At 35.2% G+C, this 24,886-nt stretch overlaps 1 protein-coding gene and 2 long non-coding RNA genes across 4 annotated transcripts in view; 1 reads left to right on the top strand and 2 right to left on the bottom strand.

Moving 5' to 3' along the window:
• LOC149789907 (uncharacterized) overlaps positions 1–24,886 on the bottom strand; it is a 2,017,354-nt gene that overhangs the window by 59,757 nt on the left and 1,932,711 nt on the right. The window lies entirely within an intron of this gene.
• Positions 3,527–6,416, bottom strand: LOC149789925 (uncharacterized). The gene is made up of 4 exons (XR_016423756.1): positions 6,101–6,416; positions 4,507–4,579; positions 4,016–4,167; positions 3,527–3,834 (listed from the first exon to the last, which is right to left on the bottom strand). It is a non-coding gene; the product is annotated as an uncharacterized LOC149789925 (long non-coding RNA).
• The window catches only part of LOC149789924 (nucleolar protein 58-like), a 53,407-nt gene continuing 35,072 nt past the window's right edge, over positions 6,552–24,886 (top strand). Inside the window, exons 1-8 of the mRNA XM_089971989.1 lie at positions 6,552–6,690; positions 10,516–10,592; positions 11,289–11,341; positions 13,033–13,157; positions 14,381–14,517; positions 15,031–15,095; positions 17,401–17,535; positions 19,160–19,305. Coding sequence (XP_089828115.1) covers positions 6,646–6,690; positions 10,516–10,592; positions 11,289–11,341; positions 13,033–13,157; positions 14,381–14,517; positions 15,031–15,095; positions 17,401–17,535; positions 19,160–19,305 — 783 coding nt within the window. The 5' untranslated portion in view covers positions 6,552–6,645. The remainder of the gene's footprint in view (positions 6,691–10,515; positions 10,593–11,288; positions 11,342–13,032; positions 13,158–14,380; positions 14,518–15,030; positions 15,096–17,400; positions 17,536–19,159; positions 19,306–24,886) is intronic.

The raw sequence follows: 24,886 nt of genomic DNA, 5'->3' as shown, positions 1-24,886 counted from the left end.
CTTGTATGTACGCGTGTATGTATGTGTGTATATATATATGTATGTATGTATGTATGTATGTATGTATGTATGTATGTATATATGCATGCATGCGAGCGCGCGCGAGCGTGTGTGTGTACTACTGCAAACATGTACTATATTTTTTAAAGATTTATGCATAAAGGTACGTATAAATACACGTGTGGTTGGACGGATGACCAACACCGTAGAAAGAGTAGAACCCTAAAACAAATTGTTAAGAAAGCGGCGAGTAATGCTATCCCCGGGGAAGATCAGTTACATCAGATCTATGTTAGCAAGATTAACATTTGAGAGAGAGAGAGAGAGAGAGAGAGAGAGCAGCTTTTTTGTAATAGATACACATCTGAGGTAAGGCCAGGCTGTATACTATATAATAACCCACATGGCAGCCACCAATCGTACGTCAAAATAAAGGGAATTAACAGTTCTTTTTTAACATTACGTAAGACATTAATTTTCTTAATAGCCAGTATAACCAGTGAGAAAAAACCGGGAGATTCTTTTTCTGTAAAAATCTAACCCCTTGCAAAATACGAAACTACAGAGCGCCACCAATTCCTAAATGGAAGGATCATTTTCTAAAACAAATACCAGAACTTTTGAGGTTTGATGGATATGCAACAGTTTACCGGAAGTAGTCCGATAAATCAACTGCCCAAATCTATGTTGATTCTGATGGACGATATGTAGATCTGATGTCACCTATTAATTAAAATGTGTAGTTTTGCTGCATGCAAATATTTCTTGAACAAACATGCGTACACTTTAGACACATATCGGTAATTGGTGATTGCCATATCTAGCACAAGATTCAAAATGGCTACAGGACAGAACTTGTGCTATTCCACGTGGATTTACAAGTCACGAAACATGGGATTTTTTTCCGGAAACAATGTACATGCCACCAAAAGAACCCTTCAGCCTACGGCAGCTCAACAGCCACGAGAAATACCGATAAGTGTATAAAATGTACACAGATGTGTGCAGCCAAACGTTTCAGCAAGTTTTTACAGCTTTAATGGATAGGTAATATCAACCCCTAAACCAAAAATCGGCATCGTCACGGGTGAGAGGCTGATTTATCGGCCTAAATCGGAACATGCTCGGCCTTTTCTATCGAATACAATAACAAAGAAATTTTGAAACTGCCCTTCAACATATGGTTGCTATGACATCATAATTGTATCGATGTCAAAATATTAGATAAAGTATCAACACTAACATAAACATAAAGACGAGTTTCGGGCTATCGGTACATATTTGTTTTCTTTCTTCTTTTTGTTTTGTTAAATTTTAAAGTTGCCAAAATAACATACGAAATAAAAAGTGCAGTTATTTCACAATTTGTTGAAACGGCATTGAATGATATTTTCGAAACCTACGATTTTATACAAATCTGATTTATCACATTACTCCTATGTTTGTCCGCCGAATAGTTACAAATTTTGGAAGTTTCACAACGATTACCAGGGTTCATACAGAATTCTGATTGATAAATTCAAACACTTTTCCCAAACCTTTAAAGACCACAAACATAGATTTCCAAGACATATTTTCGCTAACATTTTTTGTATACAAGTTATGTTATGTGAGAAAACGACGAATGCAAAATACTACAATATTGTTTAATGATGACTTTCAAACTATAATTAATCAAAAGAAAGAAACCATGAAAACTCGAATACATCCGAATCGAACAACCTTGGACAATTTTATTTGTGATTATGAAAATAAATTAAAATGTTTGGATTTATTTAAATTTTCAAAGAATTTTAAAGACCTCAGGATAATCTGCTAGATTTCCCCAAACTTTCAAGGCCTTGAAAATGCTACCCTATTTTTTCCCAAACTGTCAAAGACCTTCAAAGGCCGTAAAAAAAGGATTCCATGATAAGAAACTCTTTCAGGCAGTCCCGGGAGGCAGAGTGGTCTAATGAGCTGGCCTTAATCACATCCATCTCTTTTCTGTTAGCGGACAGATGTGCTCGTTACAAAGAAAATTAAGAGTATCCATCAGTGGATAGAGGGCTTGGGGTGGGTGTGGGTGTAGCGTGTTTCGAGTTGACTGACGTCGGAACGAGAGAACACATTTCCGAGAATATCTTGCACATGGAGATCATGGTCATTCCATACCCAAGTCGTTCCGTACCCAGTGGAAATGGGTCGTTTCGTACCCAAGGTGCTCGTCGTTTCGCACCAGCGTGCTAGTCGTTTCGTACCAGAGGTGCTGGTCTTTTCGTACCCAAGGAGGTGGTCGTTTCATACCCATTAATTTACAGAGTCAAATATACAGCATTGTCATATTTACCGCTCCCTCTCTAGGCCTAATCTTTTTTGGACCTTAAAAATTGCATGAGCAAAGCATATAGGGGCCAAAAATTAACCAAACACAAATAATTACAGTAATTGTATTGTTTTCACTGTCTAATAGCACATTTGTGCTATAAAGAATGAATAAAAAAATCACATTGGCATTAAAAAGAAAAATAAAACGTTGACCAGGTTTAATTAACCTAACAAGTCCATTCTTTTTTCTTAAAGCATGCAAAAATCTGCAGACAATTTAGCCTGCACACATCGGTGAAAATGTTTATCCTATCAAACCAACTAGAAATTCTGCGATCTTTTTTAAACGTGGCTGAATGCAGAAAAACAAAGTGTTGCTTGATTAAGTTACTCTTCTCCAAGGACCAATACTGCAGTTAATTTAAATTTTTATCGCATGATTTTAAAGGTGTTGAATGTGGTATTCTATACGGACCGCCAAGCCAGTTTTGGGTACATTGCCGGCCGCATTAGCGTACTTGCACACAGTTTTGGACACTTTCTCCGATCCCAAGAAACTAACAAGTTAGTGGCATAATTGAAATTCACTCTGTTTTCAACTAAGTATAAATATTAATATTTTTTCATGGTAAGTTAAAATTTGTTTTCATTGTTTGGCATAATCTGTTTTATTTTGTTATCCTCCTAAATATATATAACGCACATAAATAATCGCTCAAAGAGAGAGAGAGGGGGGGATAATTTAACTTGGCACTGCATTTTACAAATTTTTACTTTTGTGTTTTAAAACTGATTTAATTTTTTAAATAATCGAAGATATGCATGCATACTTTGATTCTGCCAGTATTGAAACGTTTGTAATACAGCACCCCAATTAATACGGCATACATTTTTTTCCAGATTAAAATAGCAAAAATTAAAATCTAATGAATGATTGAAGGAGATGTCTCAGTAAGACGAAAGATTAGCTCAAACAAGTTTCTTGAGGAACAAAAGACTAACAACATTATTCTGAATTGTACATTCCAGAGTTTTATTACATTCATGAAGAAAACATAATTACTATATGCATTCCTGTTTTCAGATATGAAAATCATCGTATATTAATGCACTTATTTGCCTTGTCAGTCAGTTGTCAGTCAGTATATGCTGCTGCAACGTTTCAGTAATTTTGAGGAGGAGATAACGCCGTTCTGGTACCCTTCCCACACCCTTCAGATTATGTTTTTTTGATACCAGTTGAGTCCACATTATATCGTATAAGAGGCTAACTAGCACATAGAAAGGAAGATTGGCTTTGCCGGCTTTTGCGTTGATCCTACGATGCCAACCTTCTACATCGTTGTTAGTTCGAAAATATTTTCTGAACACAGACCATGATTCAACCGGGAATGTGGTTTTCGTAATTCAGGTTGACTCCACATAGTCAGTCCAACTGTATAACAGGGGAATCTTCGTGGACTGTTCCTTACGACTGGCAAAAACAGGGGCTATATGTTCTGCAGGCAAAAATGGTAGCGCCATGACCTGAAAAAGAGACATATAATGAAAGAAACCTTTAATAAGATGACACATTATAAGTTCTTAAAAAAATAAGGAAGCCTTAAACATGGGAGAAAATATAATGAAAAGTTCCCAAACCAATGCCAAAGATATCTTTCAAAATACGAGTTAGCAAATTCATTAGAGTGTCGGTATTAATTATTACCTTCCTGCAAAACCGATGAACACTCTTTTCTTGAATGTAGTTTGTTCTCAACCCCAATTCCTGCAGTTTTCGCCACATGGCTTGCACCAGTTGAAATGCACAGCCGTGGATAGGCACTCCTGGATACACACGCCGGAAAGCAAGCCAGATACCTAAATAATTAAAAATATAATGTGATGATGATGAAGAAGTCTGTGCGTGTGTTAAGTAATATATATATATATATATATATAAATAATTGTTAGCAACTATGTTTCAATTTAAAGGTACAATGAAATACTACAGAAAGCTAACAAGAAAAGAGCGTAAACGAACGTATAAAATGGCTACAGCTTGCTAGAATGAAGAAAAATAGTTCATCGGTATAAATACACATAGTTCGTTGACTAATAATTGGAGAAGAAAAAAAAACAGCTATATTAATATCACGAGACGAGAAAAATAACTAAAACCACTGCTACTATTTGTACTACTACTATTACTGTACTAACCTGCTTCAAAGTCTGCAACAATGTCTTTGATAGCGGAAGGAGACGGGAAAAGTCGCTTCAACGCTCTGAATACCTAATTACGAACAAAGAAGAAGACCGTGATAAGTTACTTTAATATCCAACATGAAATAATAATAATAATAATAATAATAACATTTTACGTACCTATCTGACATGTACGATGCTGCCACCTTTCGCAAGCGTTACATTGTAAAGCATGCTGACGTGGTCTTACTCTTTGGAAACAAACTGCACACTTGTCCATTTATTGCTTGTATTTGCTTGTGCGTGCTGATGTCTGACACTTTATTTTTTTTTTACAACCATCAGAACTATTTATATGTGTATCGCGTTTTCTTGTCAAATGTTGTTTACACAGAAGCATTATAAAGGTGGCTTCATTTACTGATATAAATAGATAGAACAACATTTAAAATAAACCGAGATATAAATCAGACGTAAATTGTACAATACCTGACGACAAACAATTAGGAGTGGAACATGTCAAGTGTAACCGAAAAAGAAGAGTAAGAGCAGGGACAATTAGTAACAATGTATGCGTCCATGGGAACTATTTAATGTATTTTCTAATTGACTCTTTTTGGCTTAATGATAAATTTTAATTCATTGTATATAACTCCAAGTTTGCCTTCCGATCATTATACTAAATTATAAGTGCCTGAGTAAAGCAGATTTAAATTTTCGAAGATAAAGTAAAACCCCAGTAAACAAGTGAGGTATCCTAAATAGAGTATTAATGTCAAATAATTATTGACACTTAATTTATTAAGATTTCTCTGAATCAAAAGACTGCTGAAAAACAGACATCGTGTAATTATTTCAAAGTAAAACAAAAATACAATAAAATAATCAAGCACGTGTGAAATTGAATTAAGCTTGAAAGCTTCAACTTACTAGATATCCGTGGATTTTAACATTTGATAACTTAACATTTCAATTACTCTTCCCTTTTTAGTATACAAGGTCAGGTAGTATTCATCTATTAATCGTATTATTGTTATTATTATTATTATTATTATTATTATTATCAATTTATATATAGCCGTTGCTTCACTAACATGTAGATTCGTTTTAGCATTGATCGTGCGTGTAATTACCTTTGTAATTTTTTATCTATCTATCTATCACAAAGAAAGCAACATCGAAATAGTTTATTCTGATGAAATGAAAATTATAGCATTTGGGTACGAAACGACCAGCACCTTGGGTACAAAACGACCATTACTTTGGGTACGAAACGACTCACTTGGGTACGGAATGACCAGTTACCACACTTGGTATAATGTCTTTTTTTATTCAAATAAATTTAAATTCTCACACAAGCAAATGGACATGTTTTCAATTTCCGTGGAACTACATTTATGTAGGTTGTTATGCGATGGAAGCCGCGAATGCCGAAATTAGTTAAAGCACGATAAATATCATAAACGAAACGAAACTATCTAAACAATATGATTAATTTAAGTATATTTTCTTATTCTTTTCATAAAAGAAATATTGTTCAATCTAATCCGATTTCGGCATTTCTGGCTTTCATCGCATTCTAACCAGCTGAGTTTTATTTGTAACTAACCCTAGAAAAATGTCAAGCCCAAAAGAACAGCATATAGGGAGTCGAAGTTTTTCCATTCGCATCGGAAAAAGACAGAATTAATCAGAAGGGCTCAGGCTATATCCTCGAAATTATTAATCTGACATTCACTCTTCCATTTCCGCCAGGTCGTGTTTCTACACATGACAGGAAAGACCGAATATAATTCCAAGTGCAAAATTATTTATCACGCACCGGAAAGACCCGAGGTGATTCCCGCATAATAGAAACCGACTAGCATCGATCTTTTTTTGTCGTAATTTCTCGGTCAATCCTAAGGTCAATCCAGTCACAGAAATTGCCATAAGGGTCCCTTTATTTTCTGCCAAAAGTTTTGGAGACCTTTTGTTTTCTTCTGTAAATTCCATGCCGACGTACTTTCGATGTATAATTTTGTCTAGCAGATATTGCCGAGGTGGTCCGAATAGAATTTCATTTAACGCATGCGTGAAAGGGTACCGCGAAGCAACCGCATGGTGAAAGTGGTTCAGCTGGAAGGTGGATGTGTTCATAGATAAGAATCAATTATGCTGGTATTATTTGAAACTGCTGCAGGATATGCAGTGTTCAAGGTGTGCATTAATGTTTTTTTTTATATACTCTGTATAATTTTGTATGTGACATAGTACGATTGCTTTAATTCCAAGTCAAAAGAAGTATCTACATAAACACGTGGCTTGTGTTTTAAATGGTCAATCTATGTATTGTTTGTTACTGAAAATACTCGTTTTTATTCATACAGCACATTCATCTTCATACAAAAATGTATGTTATGTTAACTTAATTTTAATTGTTAACATAAAAATGTATGTTATGTTAAAAGATCAATTAAAGTTTCTATACATTATGTTGACCTCGAGCTTACATTTGTTTTGGGGTTAATGAATGGATTTCTGCCTGAAGAAGTCGACTGTTTCATACTATTTGGGCATCGTTAGTATTCCCCTAAGCAAACAGCTTTTACAATGTAAAATGCCTTCCCTGATATTTGTATCTTGTCGCAGTCCTGCTGCCTAAATTATAACAATACAAGACATAGCATATGTTGGATTTGTTTTAGTGCTATGTCTTACTATCCAAATAACGGCCTTGTATAGCATATTCCGATGTCAACGACATCGTAAATAGTCAAAGTTTCAGGAATATCTCTCACATTTGGCAGCATATATCGACATTCTTCCACTAATTTATGTGTAATTAATATACTTATTTTGCTGTCTTTATCCTGGCTATATGAAAATATGACCCCAGCAAATGGATGCGTTTTCATGTTCCGTCAACCTACGTTTGAATTTGTTGCAATGTGACGGTAGTCGAGGTATGCTGAAGAATGTTTAAGTAGGTTCATGTGGTGGATATGTTTCTTGAAACGAAATGTTGCTTTACAGTTCCAATAGGCATTAATATATTTTTTATTCATTTCGTTAAAGAATAATATTTCACCTTGACCCGATTTGTGCATTCCCAGTTTTCATCGCTTTCCAGTCAACTGAAATGTAGGCCAACGAAACTTAAAAACAGGTCCATTTCTTCTGTGAGAATTTGAATTTATTAGAGAAAATATATCAGAGTAAGTAAAGTAACATTATGACTCTACCTTTCAATTTCAATTGACTCGTCGTCGCCATACAGTTGAGATACAGAATTTAAGCGGCAACCATTAGCAGCATTTGAACCTGTATCTATGGATTTTGTACGTTCAGTCCTGATGAAGAGTGCACCAAAGTCATGTGAACTTGATCCAATTCCAACATCACTGCTGCATGAGTGCTTACATCCAGTATTGCTTTCACTAACTGATGTTATTAATACTTCTCTCTCATACGGGGAATTCCCATCATTTTTCAAAACTGCCATTGTAAAGCCCCTGCTGAAGAAACCAACACTAGACCATAACGATTTAAAGAACTACCTCCCAGTTTCTAATCTCCCATTCATATCAAAAGTCTTAGAAAAGGTTGTTCTATCCCAGCTTGTATCTCATCTAAATTCAAACATTATTTTTAGCAATGTACAATCTGCATATCACCCTTGCCACAGTACTGAAACTACTCTTCTAAAAGTAGTTGATGAAATTCTCTCTGCATTGGATAGCAGAAGAATAGTCACCCTCCTTGATTTGTCTGCAGCATTTGACACAATAGACCATGATATATTCACCGTCTCCAGCATGTATTTGGCATTCATGATACAGCCTTACTGTGGTTCAAGTCCTACTTGGTCAACAGGACGCAAATTGTATCTGCAAATGGAATACACTCCAGCACAGTTGATATATGTTGTGGTGTTCCACAGGGGTCTGTTCTTGGACCTGTTCTCTTCATTCTGTACACTCAGTCGCTCTCAAGTGTCATAGATCATCATCCAGTGTCTCACCAATTGTATGCAGATGACACTCAAATATAAAAATCTAGCCACCCAACTGAAGTTGATGCTACCATCCAAGGTGTCGAGAGGTGCATTTCTGATGTGAAATCACAGATGACATGTAACAACTGCAGATGAATGGTGATAAAACTGAGGTCATTCTGATCACAACACAAAGACTTTCTCATTCACATCCTTTACCTCAAACAATAAATATCAGCAACAGCAACATTAAATTCACACAATCAGTACGAGACCTAGGTGTTACTCTGGACAGTACTCTTACATTGCACCAACATGTCGTGAACATACACAAGGCTGCATATCTTGAGCTGAGACGCATCAGCTCAATTCACAAATATCTTTCAGTTGATGCCACTAAAACACTTGTGTGTTCATTAGTACTTTCAAGGCTAGACTATTGTATCTCAATTCTGTCTGGTTCATCTTAATATTTGCTCCAGAAACTTCAAAAAGTTCAAAACGGCTGCTCGGATCATACTTAGAGTATCACGGTCAGAGCACACCTCCACACTGCTCTGTACCCTACACTGGCTATCCATTCGATCCAGGATGAAACTCAAAATTTGTTCTCTGTGCTACGTTTCACTGTCAGACTCTAGTCCAACATACCCATCCGACCTCATCCATGTGTACACACCAGCAAGATACTTAAGCTCCTCTTCTGACAATCATATACTCATTATTCCCACTATGAAAATGAAGTCATATGGACAGCGTTCTTTTGCATACCAGGGCCCAGCAACGTGGAATGAATTGCCCACTGAACTTAGACACAAAGACACAGTGATCCCATTCAAGAGTGCTCTCAAAACTCACTTTTTTTGACTGCAAGAACAAACTTAAAGACCTAATGTTTTGTACCTTAAATATTCTGAGCATGTTTTTTTAAAAATGTTTTCTCATTTCATGGTGTTTGTTTTTGTAATCATGTCATTATGTTTTTTATCTTATAGGTGTTGTCTAATGTTGCAAAGCGCTTAGAGCTTCTAAAGATTAGGCGCTATACAAAGTCCTCATTATTATTATCATCATTATTATTATTATTAGAAAAGCACCATTATTTTAGTTGCCAGTTGTGAGATATTCCAGACAATTTGACTTTCGTTACGATGTTAATCGACATCAAAATGCACTACACAGAGCTGTTAGTTGGGCAGTAAGACCCTCTTGCCCAAAGCATAAATATCAGCATTATGGTCTTACATGTAGGACTAAACAGTGGTGTGAACTGAGGTCGATGACATCGGAACAAGAAGTCAGATTTTCAGAAATCCCACCCACTTGGCAGCACATTTCGATATTTTTCTACAAACTGAAGTCATATTGCTACTGTCAGACTTAACCAACTATCTCAACTCAAAATTCAAATTCTGACAAGCAGAACAACAAAGAAACTTTAAATTCCATTGGCCAACAGTTCAGTTGGCTAGAATGCAGGTAATGCCAATTCGGTTAAAAGTGATAACTGTCGTGAATGAAATGAAGCTGTCTAAACACTTTCTTCAATATTAATGTATTGTTATTTGTTTCGTTAAAGAGTCTTCAGCTTTATCTGATTTTGGCAATCATACTTTCATTACATTCCAGCAAAGTGAAACAGGGTCGATGTTTCGCATTGTTGGATTGCCAGTTGGCAGGTTGGGACAGTCTCATTTTCATTACTTGTCAACCTAGATGAAGTTGTTCTTCATCCCTTAGAGCAATTTATTTAGGGTGTTAAAGTAGATAGGATTACAAAGCTATTAAAATTTGAGTGGAAATGTATTCAATAGTATGAAGAATAAAAATAAATTAAAAATGTTTTGAAGTAATTGATTTACTTACATGCAAACTATGGGGTTTTGTGTACTTTTATTTAGTCAGGTGTACAAGCATAGAGAAAATTTACTGTTGCATGAAAACTTAGTTTTTATCATTATAATGATGCCACCAATGTGTTTTGAGATGGCATTTATTATTATTTATCAAAATTTTTGCATCAGTAATCAAAATGTCTTTTTTCACAGCTTCTGGATGAAAAGAAGTTGCAGAAAACAGAAAATCTATACCAAGATTTTGAGAGCCCTGATGCTGCCAGTAAAGTGTGAGTGTACAGATCCAAATAAGTTGGAGATGCAGCATTTGTATGGTTGTCTGTCATAAGCTTATTATCATCTGTAATGGTTTTTTCTCTGTTTAGTTGGGCCAAGATCAACATGGTTCATAAGGTCTTTGATAGTTTGGGGAAAATGATGTAGCATACCCAAACATTAATTTCTTTCCACATCACAGATAAAATTGTATGAGGTTTTCCTGTTTTCTTTCTTTTGATGACCCGTTCAGCTTCATTTCATCATTAAACAATATTGTAGTATTTTGCATTCATTGTTTTCTTGTATAACATAGCTTGTATACAGCATGTTAGCAAAAATAGGTCTTGGAAATCTGTTTTTGGTCTCCTAAAGTTTGGGAAAAGTCTTTGAATTTATCATTCAGAATTTGGTATGAACCCTAATCAGCAATGTTGTTTTTTTTTTTTTTGCTTGTAGATCCTGTTTAATGGTCGTCCACCCTTTATAACAGTGAAAGCCAACCGTTAAATTTTTCAAAACTTTTTCATAGGAAATATATTGCAAGGTAAAAATTCATAAAATCAATTATCTCATCAATTAGCAGGTATGGTGTAATGTTAACCATTAATTACAGCCTTTGATTGGCACAATGCTTAGAGAATAAAGAAGCTTAGAGAAAGCAAATAAGACTGGCATGAACTAAACAAGTGTATTTACTTTTCATTTAGGGTTAAATTGAAGCACTTCAAGAAATTTGAGGATACCACAGAGGCCCTGGCTGGTAAGTCACAGAAAATAATACATTTTTTTGAAAGCAGGGACTGTCTTTTTGTCCCTGGCATATATAGCTTTTAAATTTATACAGACATTGCCAGTCTGCTCTAAGATATATTCACCATTACTAAAGAAATATAAATGGTTTCTTGAAGAAAAAAACTGTTCATTTCAGATATTGAAAAAATGGAACCCAGTGGACAATGCAAGGTCAAATAGTCTGGTCATTTAGAAAATGTTCTTTTCTCGCCTGATGTGCTTTGAATCCACTGTTGTCGACTAGGACACATTTTCAGCACATTTTAGTTGACAGAATCAGATTCATTGTTCAGGACATATTTTGTGGATAAGGAAACTATACAACAGTGTTAGTCTGGTTCCTTAATGACAATTCAGATTACATAAAATTGGACTAGTGAAATTGATAGCAGAGACTTCACCACCCAAGTGTTTTTTTTCAAGATCTGCCTCCAGGCACATTCCTTTGGGGTTTAGTGTGATATGAATTCTAAATTTTTGAATAACAGTTCCTTGCTGTAATTTATTGGAGTCTACATTTGCCCTCCAAATGTGCCACTTTAAAAATTTTTTTTTTTTAACTATTTATTTTATCTTTTCCTGTATGTTTTGTATCGATGATAAACATGATCTCAATTGATACTCTGTCTGAACAAAGCAAGACTTTGCTGTTGGAAAATGAAATTGTTTGTTTTTGGCAAAGAGTTTCAGTAAGCTTGAGATCCACTCTGTTTAGTGGACATCTTGTATTTTAAGTATGTCATGTGGCAGGAAAGATGATTGCCATGGCCAACATGAAAATTAAATTTTTTGAAAGGATTAAATCTGGTTGAGAGATAGAAAGAAGCTATTGAGCTGTGTATTGTGTGGAACCTATGTTTGTGTTATCTCGTTGGAGGTTATTAAGGTTCAGTTGAACAAAATGTTTATAGTTGTAGCAGCAGTCTTGAAAAACACTTTTGAACTTTTTCCAGCTTGACAATAGCAGTACATATTTTAAATTGACTGTCTTACTGAGAATGTCTTGTTAGGATTGGCAGGTCAGTTGTCTGTTTGGCAACAGCTGATTCAAAGCATATTTTGGAGGAAAGTGAAATTAATAAATTCACATTTAAGGTCTTTTGATGATGAAGAGTTCTTTGTCAACAAGATATAGGTAAGGGTATTTGCTAATTTATTTTTCCAAATTCATTTTTTTTCATGTTGGTTGGGGTTGTATATTTTACATTTGTGGATGTGGTAGAGTGGTCTAGTAGATGACTTTGCAGATCACTGACATTTCACACGTTAGTGCATGTTCAAGTCTCAGCTTGGTCAGTGCGAGTATGTGAGAAAGCTTGTCATTACCTTTCATTGGATCGGTGGTTATTCATGGGGCTTTCTCCACCGAAATACACTAGCCTGCCAGTATAACCTATCATGAGCTGAAGAATGGCATTAAATAATAGCAAAAACCCCACATTGAATGGACATGGATTCACTCTTAACTAGTTCTGCATCTTCTTTTTTCTGCAGCCCATGAAAACTAAAAAACTTGAATGTATATATTAGAACATTCATTACAGTTCTCATATGTACGTTTGAATTTGAAAAATAAGGAAAGTTATTAAAATTAATTTGTTCAAATTACAGCAGTTACATGTATAGTGCATTTCTAGTTTATTTTTCATTTTTCTTCAGCTGCCACGGCAGCCATTGAGGGCAAGATGAGTAAGTCATTGAAAAGGCTGATGAAGAAAGTGATTGCTAAGGAAGCCCATGAAGAGTTGGCAGTTGCAGATGCGAAGCTGGGAAATGTTATCAAGGTGCGAAACAGCCATAACAAAGGCATACTCTATGATTTAAATGTGCATAATACAGCCTCTGTTTGAGGCGAGAATGTTTATGAGAGTATGTTGGTGTTTTAACTGAATGGTAAGTTTGTATAACAGTTAATTATTAGACAAGAAAATAATTTTGAAGTGTTCCATAGTGCAACACATGATAGGAATATTGTGAATTTTTGATATTTTGTTTGCCCACTAGCATTAAAGCTAGTCTTGCTTTGGCCAAAGAAATAATCTTTATTAAACAAGGATAAAATGTTTACTCATGAAAGACCCATCAGCCTCATGGTCCTCAACATATTTATGGGTTCGTTACACTAAAATCAGACACGCATACATACATGCCCGAGTTGTATTATAAGCATATGGACTCTTGTGTATTGCTTTGTTATTAGTGACTGAAACAAGAGTGGCAAGAAGAATCTAAATTCATTATTTTACTGTTAGCTTTTAGGTAATCTTAGAAACAGTTGTCATCAAGTGTTTTTTTGGTGGAGTCTAGATAATGGGGTGGAAATTTAAACCTTGCATGGGAAGTCATGTACCTGTTTGTGGGACTGAGTACAGTACTCCAAAGGTGCAAAATTGGGGCATTATTGCTGCACTAATCAGAACTGCTATATAATTAAGTAAGAAATTTAATATTGGACAATATGACACAAGATTTTACTATTGAATGAAAGACATACATAACACATCAGGAAAGTGTTTACTTTTCTAAAGGCAGAAACAGGACAGATGCATGTAGGATGTACCTTCATTCTGACATCTCACTTCTGAATGATTTGTAAGTTGAGATTGGGGCCCGAGTGGTCTAAAGCGCTCTTCGTCACGGATCACTGCCATCTCACCTCTGTCTGCGTGGGTTCGAGCCTCGGGCTCGGCAAATGTGGATATGTGAGAAAGCTTGCCGGTAGCTTCTTGTGGGTCGGTGGTTCTTTCCGGGGTTTTCCCGGTTCTTCCTCCACCATTAATACTGGCCGCCATGTATTGCCGATCTTGTGCTGAAAAATGGCGTTAAACCCTATAACAACAACAACAACATAAGTTGAGATTTAATGTTATTATTTTATGATAAGCACAGAAAATCTGTTATATTCCAGTGACAAATTCTACTTGTTAAATGTGCTCCAGAACATTTGCATACCCTATCAGTCACTGTAACGGGCTAGTTCATATTAGAGCTGTTTTCTTTGTTGCAGGACAAGTTCAACATAAGCTGTGTCTCCAATTCAGCCATACAGGAATTGATGCGAGGGATCAGGAATCAGATGAACAGTCTTATCACAGGTCTTCCAGAAAAGGAAATGGCTGCCATGGCCCTTGGCTTGGCTCACAGGTAAACTTTGCTACAATGTTGACCCTAACCTGCATTCGACCCATTTGAATGTCTGGATTTTGTAAAGTCATTGATGTCTGCAGTATTGTGGAGCAGGCAGAATTGTGACATTGAAGAAAAAAGGGAAGAAAGCTATGATGTTGATTTGGCAGTGTAACTCTCCGAATGAAAGGCACATGATAAAAAAAAAGAAATCAATACTGGTAATGTAATTTAAGGTTGGTATTCTGGGTAACAATTCAAGCTCTAGATGAACTGTATTACTGATGTAAAGAATGTAATGCATGGTATTGTACCTTTTAGTTGTCATTTGACATTGTTTCTATGCCTACGACTACCATCCCATTCTTGTGGCCTGTCCCTTAAGAAAATTTAGCTATATATATATATATCGATGACTGTTGTGTTCAGATTTGATTATATTAGTGAAATCTTAGTTGGATATATACATTGTTGAACAATAAGAATTGACAGAAGGCCGTTTGCACATGATTGCATTGTTTTCTGTTTCAGTTTATCCCGGTACAAGCTGAAGTTCAGTCCTGATAAAGTAGATACCATGATAGTTCAAGCTATATGTAAGTTTATTATTTGCAGATTTTGTTATTTGAACAATATATTTGTGTGAAATGCTTATCAGTGAATATTCATAATGCCATGGTTATATTGTAGTGATGTTATGAAGATGTTTTAGAATCATATTCTTTGTAATTCTATAGGATGATGTTTTTTTCTTTCTTGTTACCTGAGATAATAGTATAGAAAATCATAAAATCAATTTGTGTATTGATACAAGTACTAATGCTAAAAATGATAACTTCATTAATGTCATGCTGAAATTTATTTTAATTGTATTAACAGAAGATGAAAGAAAATAAATGTCCTTGACCTTGTGACTTTTCTGTGTAATGCTTTGGATTTTTTTAGCTGCATGTAGTTTTAGCTTCTGTGAATTTTAAAATGATTATTTGCATTAGGGTCAGTAGCTTCCCATAGGTCTGGTTCTTTAGTGTTTTTCCAGGTTGCTATGTCTATCTTGTGCTGAAAATGGCGTTGAACCAATAACAATGTGTGTTTTGTCACTAAAGATATGTGTACATGATACGGAATTGTTGTCTTAAAGTGCATGTTGTCTTGAACAAGGGTTTCCCGAAATTTCATATTTATGTAAGTGTTGCTGATGCTACTTCAATCTGAAACCAGATTGGGGACAATTTATTTCCATATGCATGCAGATAGTTTCATGGATGTGCTGTGTACATTTTGGAGATCACTTTATGCGAGACATCAGCAAGATCTTTGTCCAACAGTTGTCCAAGTTGAAAATATCTGACTAATGTTGCTACTGTATTTATAATAGAGACGACAAGGAATCAGGCTTACTATATTATGCCTTAAGATTAGTGCATGAAGACCGTTATAATAGGGTTTTGATGTCGTGACATTTTTACTTCACAGTGTATGAAACATTAGAGGACTCTGAAACGAGTAATCATCAGCTATAATGATTTTTTTACATCCACGTTTTGCAGTAGATAACATTCATAATGCCAAAAATATCCAAATGCCAAACTAGTGGCCATCTTTAAAAAAAAGATTGCTGCTCCAGAATGAATGGTCGTATCAACATGGCGTCTTTACTGAAGGGCTTTTTATATCTTATTGGTCTTACAAGAAAATGATACATCAGAGACATCAAGTATGGTGGCAGCATGAGCTACCTTGAAAATCTTGCATCTGCTTATGAATTGATGGTCATATTAGGATGGGATTTCAATTGGAGACTTGTGATGCTTTGTTGGTTACAAATCAAACTATTGCTGATCTGATGACCACAACGGCTGTCTGGAAACTCATTTTGTTACTTGTGATTGACTGGTCTTTTTGTTACTTGTGATTTCTTATCTACATTGCTTTTACCAGAAGACTTGCTTGTTATGTTGAAAATCTTGTAATTACTTAGAACAATAAAAAGGAAAGACATTACGTTTCTTTTTTTACATTGAAATTTCTTGAGATGTCTTGCTTGTTTGAAATTAAATAGTGCCAGTCTGATGTCCAAGATGGCTATCATGGGGTGGGGTGGGGTGAAAATCTTGGTATTGGTACTCCTAAATAGAACATCTTTTGACCCGGGTTTTACTAGAAGAGTTTTTATGGTATATGGTCGGTCCAAAATGAAAGTTATGCAAACTGAGTTGGACCATGTTGGTGGTTGTCTTGAAAATATTGTTAACTGAACTCCTCCAGAATGGATAGACATATAAACATGGTTTTTCACCAATAAACTTCATATGATGTATAATTGGTCCTAAATGAAATGGGCATGGGGTGTCCAAGTGGTCAAAGGTGCACATCTTTTACTGATCACTAATATCTCGTCACTCATGATTATGAAGGCTTGCCAGTAGCTGCCCATGTGTCTGTGGTTCTACTTGGGGATTTCCCTGGTATATCTTTGCCAGACATATTGGTGGCCATGTGTAGCTTGGCGTGGTACCAGATGATGCAATCATCAGCTTTAAGGTTCTGTTGAATATTTCGTGAAATACTGGAAATGTTTATGGATGCAATACTTGTTTTACAACTTTAAACTTTATAATGTGTGAGAGCTAACAAGAAATGGTTCCAGTCTGTTTAATGCTAGTTTAATTTTAATTCCTGAATTTGCCATTATAATAATTACATTTGATTGAGTAATCAGGAAAATTTGCAAGCTATTCCAAATTATGTATTTGTTTCGGTTGTTTTGTGATTTTCACATGTTGAGAAGACTTGAAAGTTGCAGAAAAATTTAACTTTTAAAAAAATGGCATTTTAGTGTGATTTTTCTTGTTTTATATACAAGTATTCCAAATAAGATTTTTCTTTCAATATTTTCAGCCTTACTAGATGATCTGGACAAAGAGTTAAACAATTATTCAATGCGTGCTAGAGAGTGGTATGGGTGGCACTTCCCAGAACTTGGCAAAATCATCACAGACAATTTAGTTTTTGCCAAAATGGTACGCTTCATGGGTATGTATTTTGAAAGGCCACATTTCCCAGTCATTTACGTGTTATGTTGAATATATTTCTTGTTCATTTTACAGCAAACTCTCTTAGCTGATGAGATCTTGGTTTCATAGCAGGTTGTAAATGTAGTTTCTTAAGGCTGTCATTTTAAGTTTTGTCCAGTTGTTAAGACAAGGTTGTCACTTTTCTGCAAAGGAGCATTAACAGATTTAAAGTTCATCTTCAGGTGTGATTAGACAAACAAGCTACTTTTGTGAACTCACAATGTCATTTTGTGCTGTATAAATTTTATTCCATTGATTAAGCAATGAAATAACATTGGACATCCTGTCTTTAAATATCACTGCACAGTATTTGAATTTTCTTCCTAGAGAATACTGATGGTTACTAAGTGAGTCAATTATTTGGGGTCACGTCACATCTCCAATATAAATTTTGAGCTCCGTATTTGACATTTTCACCACACTTTTTCTTTCATTCTGTAACTTTTGACTCAGAAATGTTTTTGATGGTAAGGAAGAAAACATTGTATACAAGAATCCTCGTTTAATAATCTTGTCCTTCTGACCATTCACACTTTTAACAAATTTTAGCCTTACACATAATTGGATGCTGTTTTGGTAGGTAAATTGCCTATTGCCTGTAAATGTACATTTTAAAGGTTGAACTGTTTCAGGTCCAGTTTTGGCATTTGTTAATTTTTCTATCAATACATGTATACAACAACAGATCCTTGCAACATGCATAGCTGAGGAACCATTCACCATATTCTGATGCCGTTTGGTATGTAGTGTCATAGATGTGCAGTTGTAGGATTTGATTGATATGGCTATAAAATTGTGATCCCATGCTCAAGGTACAACACGCTGTTTTATGAACGTCATTTTATACACTTGCCTGTGCCTTGTACGTGGTTAGCCCACTTCATTGTCTTCCAGACTTTCCACAAGATGGTTACACCAAACTCTTGTAGAATTCAGCCAAATTTGGCATGTGGCATCAGATTGAGGATATCTTGAGTGAGTTTGATTTCTGCCACCCTATAATATCATTGATCTGTTTTGGTCCCTGATTGCCAGCCACATGATTGTTTTTCTTTCTGAAAACTGGTAATGGGACTGGGTGGGACATCATGCTACATGTCTGTGGCATGATGCCACAGTGCTAGACATCACTATAAACTGTCACAGTGCAGGCATCATAGTTATATGACAGAAAAATTGTTAAAGCTATGTTAAAAATCCAAATCACATGCACACTCACAATATCCTGTCAGGTCAAGGCTACCAATATATAATTGAAGGTTTCAATTGTTTGTACTGTTGTATATTATTAAAGCTGTTGAAGGTTGAGAGATGAATAGTGGTACACGGATAACATCTCATGTAGCATTGTCAAGGTTAAATAATGGTCAAGGTCATTGCTGTTATTTTCATTTATTTAAAAAAAAACATTTCTGTGCTGTATACTGTAATGCCATATGAGATGGAATCATAAATCATGGTGACTTTCCTTGTAAAGGTCTCCATAATCAGACCAAGTTATTGTAAACTTTTTAAAACTCTGCACAGTAGGTGGAATGTGCACAAATGCTATTATGGTGGTCATCTTTTGTTTTACTTGCCAGGGTTCAGAACAAATGCAGCTACTACAGATTTCTCAGAAATTCTGCCTGAGGAATTGGAACATGAAGTGAAAGAAGTAGCAGAGATCTCCATGGGAACAGAAATTTCAGATGAAGACATGTTAAACATAAAATACTTGTGTGAACAGGTAGGGCTATTCGTAAAATGTTTCATGTTGTACTATTTATCCCTGTACAGTAGAGTGCAGGTTATCTTGACGTCAGTTAACTGAATTGTTCAACTGTGGACTTGAGTCATGTCCTATGAGAATTTAAAGTCTTCAGTTTGTATAACTTGATTACCAGGACAACCAGAAATTTGGTGTTTTACTGTACACGCTATACAGCATAGACACATTCTTACTTGTGTAATACGGTCTTGCAGATAGGGGTCTGTATTGTATATCTTATTAACAATTTAAAAAATGATAACCTAGACCCGGTCTGCATATGTATTTATGTTGTCCGGGTTCTTGGAATTTTTGGTTTGTAGAATAGAAATGGTAAAAAGGTAACTGTTTGCTTTAATAAAAAAGGGAATCTTGCAAGTGTTGAAAAAAGAAATTTATTAATATATGCTTTTGTTCTTTTATTTTCTATAGAATTTTACTACTGTCGTGCCCAAAAATGGTCTAACTTTCCTCCGTTTCAGAGTCAGTTGCTGCATTTGGTTCATTGTGATCGTTGTTGGTTTTTCCCATTACCCTCATTTGTGCATCATAGACTCCCTTTTTTTTTTTTAAATTGACCCCAGTGCTTTTTGACTCCCAATCATTCACACATACATTAGTGACCATTGCTCCTGTATTGGATTTAGAAACCAGTTTTTGCATTTGCATGTTTCTTGTCTTTTTGTGCTGTCAAATTGACAATGCAGTTTCCTAATCAAGTGCAGGCAACTTTGGTACATCTGTCCACATCATGGTTTGGATTTGCGTAAAAATGCTGTCAGTGATGGGTTTAGACATAGGTTCTGATGTATTGTGACTGAAAGCAATGTCTGAGACAGCTACTTCTCAGTAATTAACTTCACTTTAAGGTCATTCTTGCTTTAATATTGGATTACATTTGCAATCTCTTGAATTTCTGATTCCATATGAACATGTGCAGTGCTGCATATCTTGAGCTGAGACACATTAGCTCCATTCACAATTTTCATTTGGTTGATGTTACAGAAACACTTTTTTTCCTTGGTACTTTCCAGACTGGACTATTGTAATTCACTTCTATCTGGTTCATCTCAGTATCTGCTGCAGAAATTTAAAAAAAAAGTTCAAAATTCAGCTGTGTAGATTAGCCTTGGAGTATGAAAAACTAAGCACGCCACCTCGCTGCTTTGTAACCTTCACTGGCTACCCAATGGATCCATAATCAAACACAAAATCTATTCACAATGCTACATTTCATTGACTGGTTTCATTTCATTCAGACCCATGTGTAGACCGTCTGTAGAAACTTGTGCCCATCTTGCAACTCCCATATTCTCATTGTTCCCACTGTTAAAAAAGTCTGACATTATTTTGTATACCAGGGTCCAACTGCATGAAATGAATTGCCTATTTATCTTAGGTACAAGGACAGAGTGCTATTTAGAATCACTCGTTAGAAGTACAAGAACAAACTTGATGACGTAACGTTTACTTTGTTAATTTTTGTTTGTTTTTATTTTGTAATGGTGTTTATTTTTGTGATCTTGTTATTTTTATGTGTTATGTAATGTACTAAAGCTCATAGAACTTCTAAAGATTAGTCGAAGTCTACCTTGTTGTTATTTGGAAAGCAATGGAGATAAATGTAGGACAGCTGAGTAAGACAAGACTAGTCTTTCTGACATGCTATAGTCCTCCTTAATTACTGTACAGTATGGAGAAAATATTTTTTAATTATGCTTTGTTTTATTTTTTGTGTATTTAATTAAAACAAGTGCTTTGTAGCTGTCAGTGATGTATTTTGTCCAGCTGATGGATAGTGATGTATCAGGGATAATTTCGTCACTACCTCTGAGACGGCTGTATTCAAGAAATTTGTTTTTCAGAAACTAGCTTTAAAACTTCATTTGAGATACAGTAGTCAATTTTGTTTTGCATGTCTTGCCTGCTTGAGTGGATTTCTTTTTTTATTGCGCTGAAAAGTATTGGAATTTTTTGTTGCAGTATTCAGAGTATATCCTGGATCAAACTAAACCTTGAATATAAATATTACGTTTATATGCCAAGCAATTTTGTCCCAAGTTATGAACTTTGTGATGGCACATATCTCCTGCAGCTCTCTTTAATATCAATGAAATGTTTATATGCCAAGTCCCTGTGTTATTTGGCCTGCTTAGCCCATTGTCACTGCACGTTTACATGTCGTGAGGTACTACCCTAGTTATGAGCTTTGTGAAGACAACGTCATTCATGATTTCATGATGCACCAAAATGATGGTATTGCAGTAAGTGGGCAAGTTCTACATGGATACCATGAGTTGAAATATACAGCAGAACTAAAACAAAACATAATTTGAGAGACAATGTTTATTGTAGCCCCAAAAATCACTTGATTCCAAACCAGAGTTTATAATTGATATTTTAGATTTTATTTCCATTAAATCTAAAGCAGACTGGTGTGAATCATGTGTAGATAGTTGCATGAAGTATACAGTAGGTTCATTAAGCAAAAACTGTTCAAAGTTTTCACCCTTCTGCACATCCATGGGTGAAAAAGGCAAGCTGAACTGTCATTTGTACACTATTCTGTAAAATGAAAGTCTCTTGGAAACAAGGCTTGCAGTCAGAAGTTACCAAATACATTTTCTTTCTCCATTTTCAGGAAAAATATGATGCTGTCGATTTTAGAGTAATCTTGTGAATACTATCAAAGTTTTAAAGCAAGTTTGTCAAAATCAAATGTTGATGTATTCATCTAAAACTTCAATCTAAAGTTTATCTGTCTTGACAAACAAATCATGATGACTGTCAGTGATGGCAATGAAACCTATTCCATTACTGATTCGAATATGACAGAGGAATACCATTCTGAGACAGTCATTCACATGTAGTCATATAACAAAGCAGGAAGCCTAATAGACCATTACAAGATTGAATGATTTTGTTTTCTACAGGGGTTAACCTTCATTTCAGAATAAGGCAATTTGTAGAAAAACAACAGATTTGCTTTATACTAAATGTTGACTATGCACAGTTGATGGCACTTCAAAGATTCTTCTAATTTTTAAATGGACTTGGAAACATAAAGCTTATCTTTAGGACCCGTATCACATGTGAGGATTGAAAACTTAAAAGTATTCATGACCCCATTCGGCCATGTAAGGACAGTAATGGCCATTCATCCCATGTAAGGACAGTAATTGCCGTACATCCCATGTAAGGACAGTAATTGCCATACATTTCCAGCTTGCATATATACTGCACTTATGGAAAGTGGTGTAAGCTTAGAAAAAGAAGCAGTGGCATACTACTTGGCTCTGTTGGTCCTTTGATAGAAATGCTTGAAATGGTAGGAGAATAGTCATTTAAAAGGAAATAACCAAACTAATTACTAAAATAATAATTATGACTTCAATCTAAATTATCTAGTGATGTTGAAAGGACTGAGAGTTTTGAATATAATGTAAATCATTTATTGTAATCATTTTACAGTAGCTTAGATGACCATGACTAAAAAGGCATCTGGAGCTTTTTCATACAGATCTGTGTTACTTCAATCCTCCAACCAGTCTCCAATCCTTTGAGTATTGTACTCACATCATGCATGCTGTAAATTGTATTCGACTTGTTTACAAAGTAATCATGATGACTGTCTATGATGTCGGTGAAACCTATTCCATTACTGATTGAATATGAAAGAGGAACACTATTCTGAGATGGTCACACACATGTAGTCTGTACTATAACACTGTACATGAAGTCGACAATAGAATATTACTCATCTACAGAATAGAATTTATATTTTCTATTTACATGAAATTTAACATTTATTTTTAAAATATAAAATTTGCTCTTTAAGTGTTGGGCATGTATGTTTGAGTGCATTTGAGAAAATTTCAATCTCATTTTGAAATGATCCTCATCACCTATATGTGGATTGAAACTGTCTTTATGATCCCTGTCCCACCATTTGTGGAAATTTGAACAGTCTTTATAACCACATACCTGCCACTTATCCCAGTGTACTCGATCCTGATTTTTTTTTTTTTTATTTAAAAATCTGAAAATTCTGACGTATTTTTTTAATGGCAAAAAATGGATATGAACTTGATGACTTTATGCCTGCATCATTGATGTGAGGGTTGTTGTCGCCAGCCATACATATTCTTCCAGTATGCGTTTGTAATGCAGTTATGGAAAGTGATATAAGCTAAGGAAAAGAATGACATACCATTTTGTCTTTTGTGGGATTTCAACTGCACATATTTTTCCACGTGAAGCATCTTCAATCAAAAGGTTGATTATATAATTTTTTTTAAAGTGGTGTTTTGCTACCGCTATGTGTTAATGACAAAAGGAAAAATAAGCCTCTTGAAAAAGTTTTAATGATCAGTACATGAGAATAAAAGGGAATATTCAGCTTGTTCTAAATAAATGGAGGAAGGGACTCTGTTATTTTTATTGGACATCACATGTCAATTTGAGTATGTCATGTGGCGGGAAATGCGATTGCCATCATAATGTGTCATGAAGAAAAAAATCCAAGAATTACATTAAGTTGAATGGAGCAACAAGCCAATGAAGTGGATAGGGTTTGGAACTGAGGTTTTTGTGCATTATTTTGTGTACAGGTTCCAGCTGCGTGAAATGAATTGCCTAATTATCTTAGATACAGGGACGGAGTGCTATTAAAAATCACTCAATTGAAGTACAAGAACAATCTTGATGACATAACGCTTTGTTAATTTTTGTTGGCATGTTTTTATTTTGTAATGGTGTTTGTTTTTGTAATCTTGTAATTTTTATGTCATGTAATATACTAAAGTTCTTAGAGCTTCTAAAGATTTGCTTGTTATTATTTGGAAAGCAATGGAGATAAATGTAGGTAAGCTGAGCAAGACAAGACAAATCTTTCTGACATGCTATAGTCCTCCTTAATTACTGTACAGTATGGAGAAAATATTATTTAATTATGCTTTATTATACTTTTTATGTATTTAAGTAAAACAAGTGCTATGTAGCTGTCAGTGATGTATTATTTTGTCCTGCTGATGGATAGTGATGTATCAGGGATAATTTCGTCACTACCTCTGAGACGGCTCTATTCAAGAAATTTGTTTTTCAGAAACTAGCTTTAAAACTTCTTTTGAGATTCAGTGGCGTAGCTGCCAACCCTCACAAATTTGGTGTGAATTTTGGGACTTTTTCAGTGATTCATGGATTCATTACACAAGACAAAAATTCACAAATTCTCCAATTCTCAATTATTTTAAATCTTTAATAAAAATAACTGATTTCCTGTTAAGCACTAGTTGTGATATTCTCAGTTGCCGAAATGGTCCGGTACTGCTGGTCGCGATATTAGTAGAACTACAGCCGATTAGTACAGTTGGCCCGGTAGCAAGTATTTTAGCCTATTTTGATCTATATGTATAAGAGTAGTTTTACAAATGCTTTTGAGAGAAACTGGGGCCTAACCGGAATTTTGCTCCGCACATGCATCACCAACACTGATTTTAGTTACCGTTCAGCATCGCATGTAAGATCTTGAAAATGTCTTCACCACCAAGGAGAACGAAAT

The sequence above is a fragment of the Sinohyriopsis cumingii genome, chromosome 10 (assembly GCF_028554795.1).
Source record: "Sinohyriopsis cumingii isolate HCF-2022 chromosome 10, ASM2855479v2, whole genome shotgun sequence".
NCBI classification, from domain to species: domain Eukaryota; kingdom Metazoa; phylum Mollusca; class Bivalvia; order Unionida; family Unionidae; genus Sinohyriopsis; species Sinohyriopsis cumingii.
Note: the sequence above shows the minus strand (reverse complement) of the source record. Positions and strands in the feature narration are given on the sequence as shown.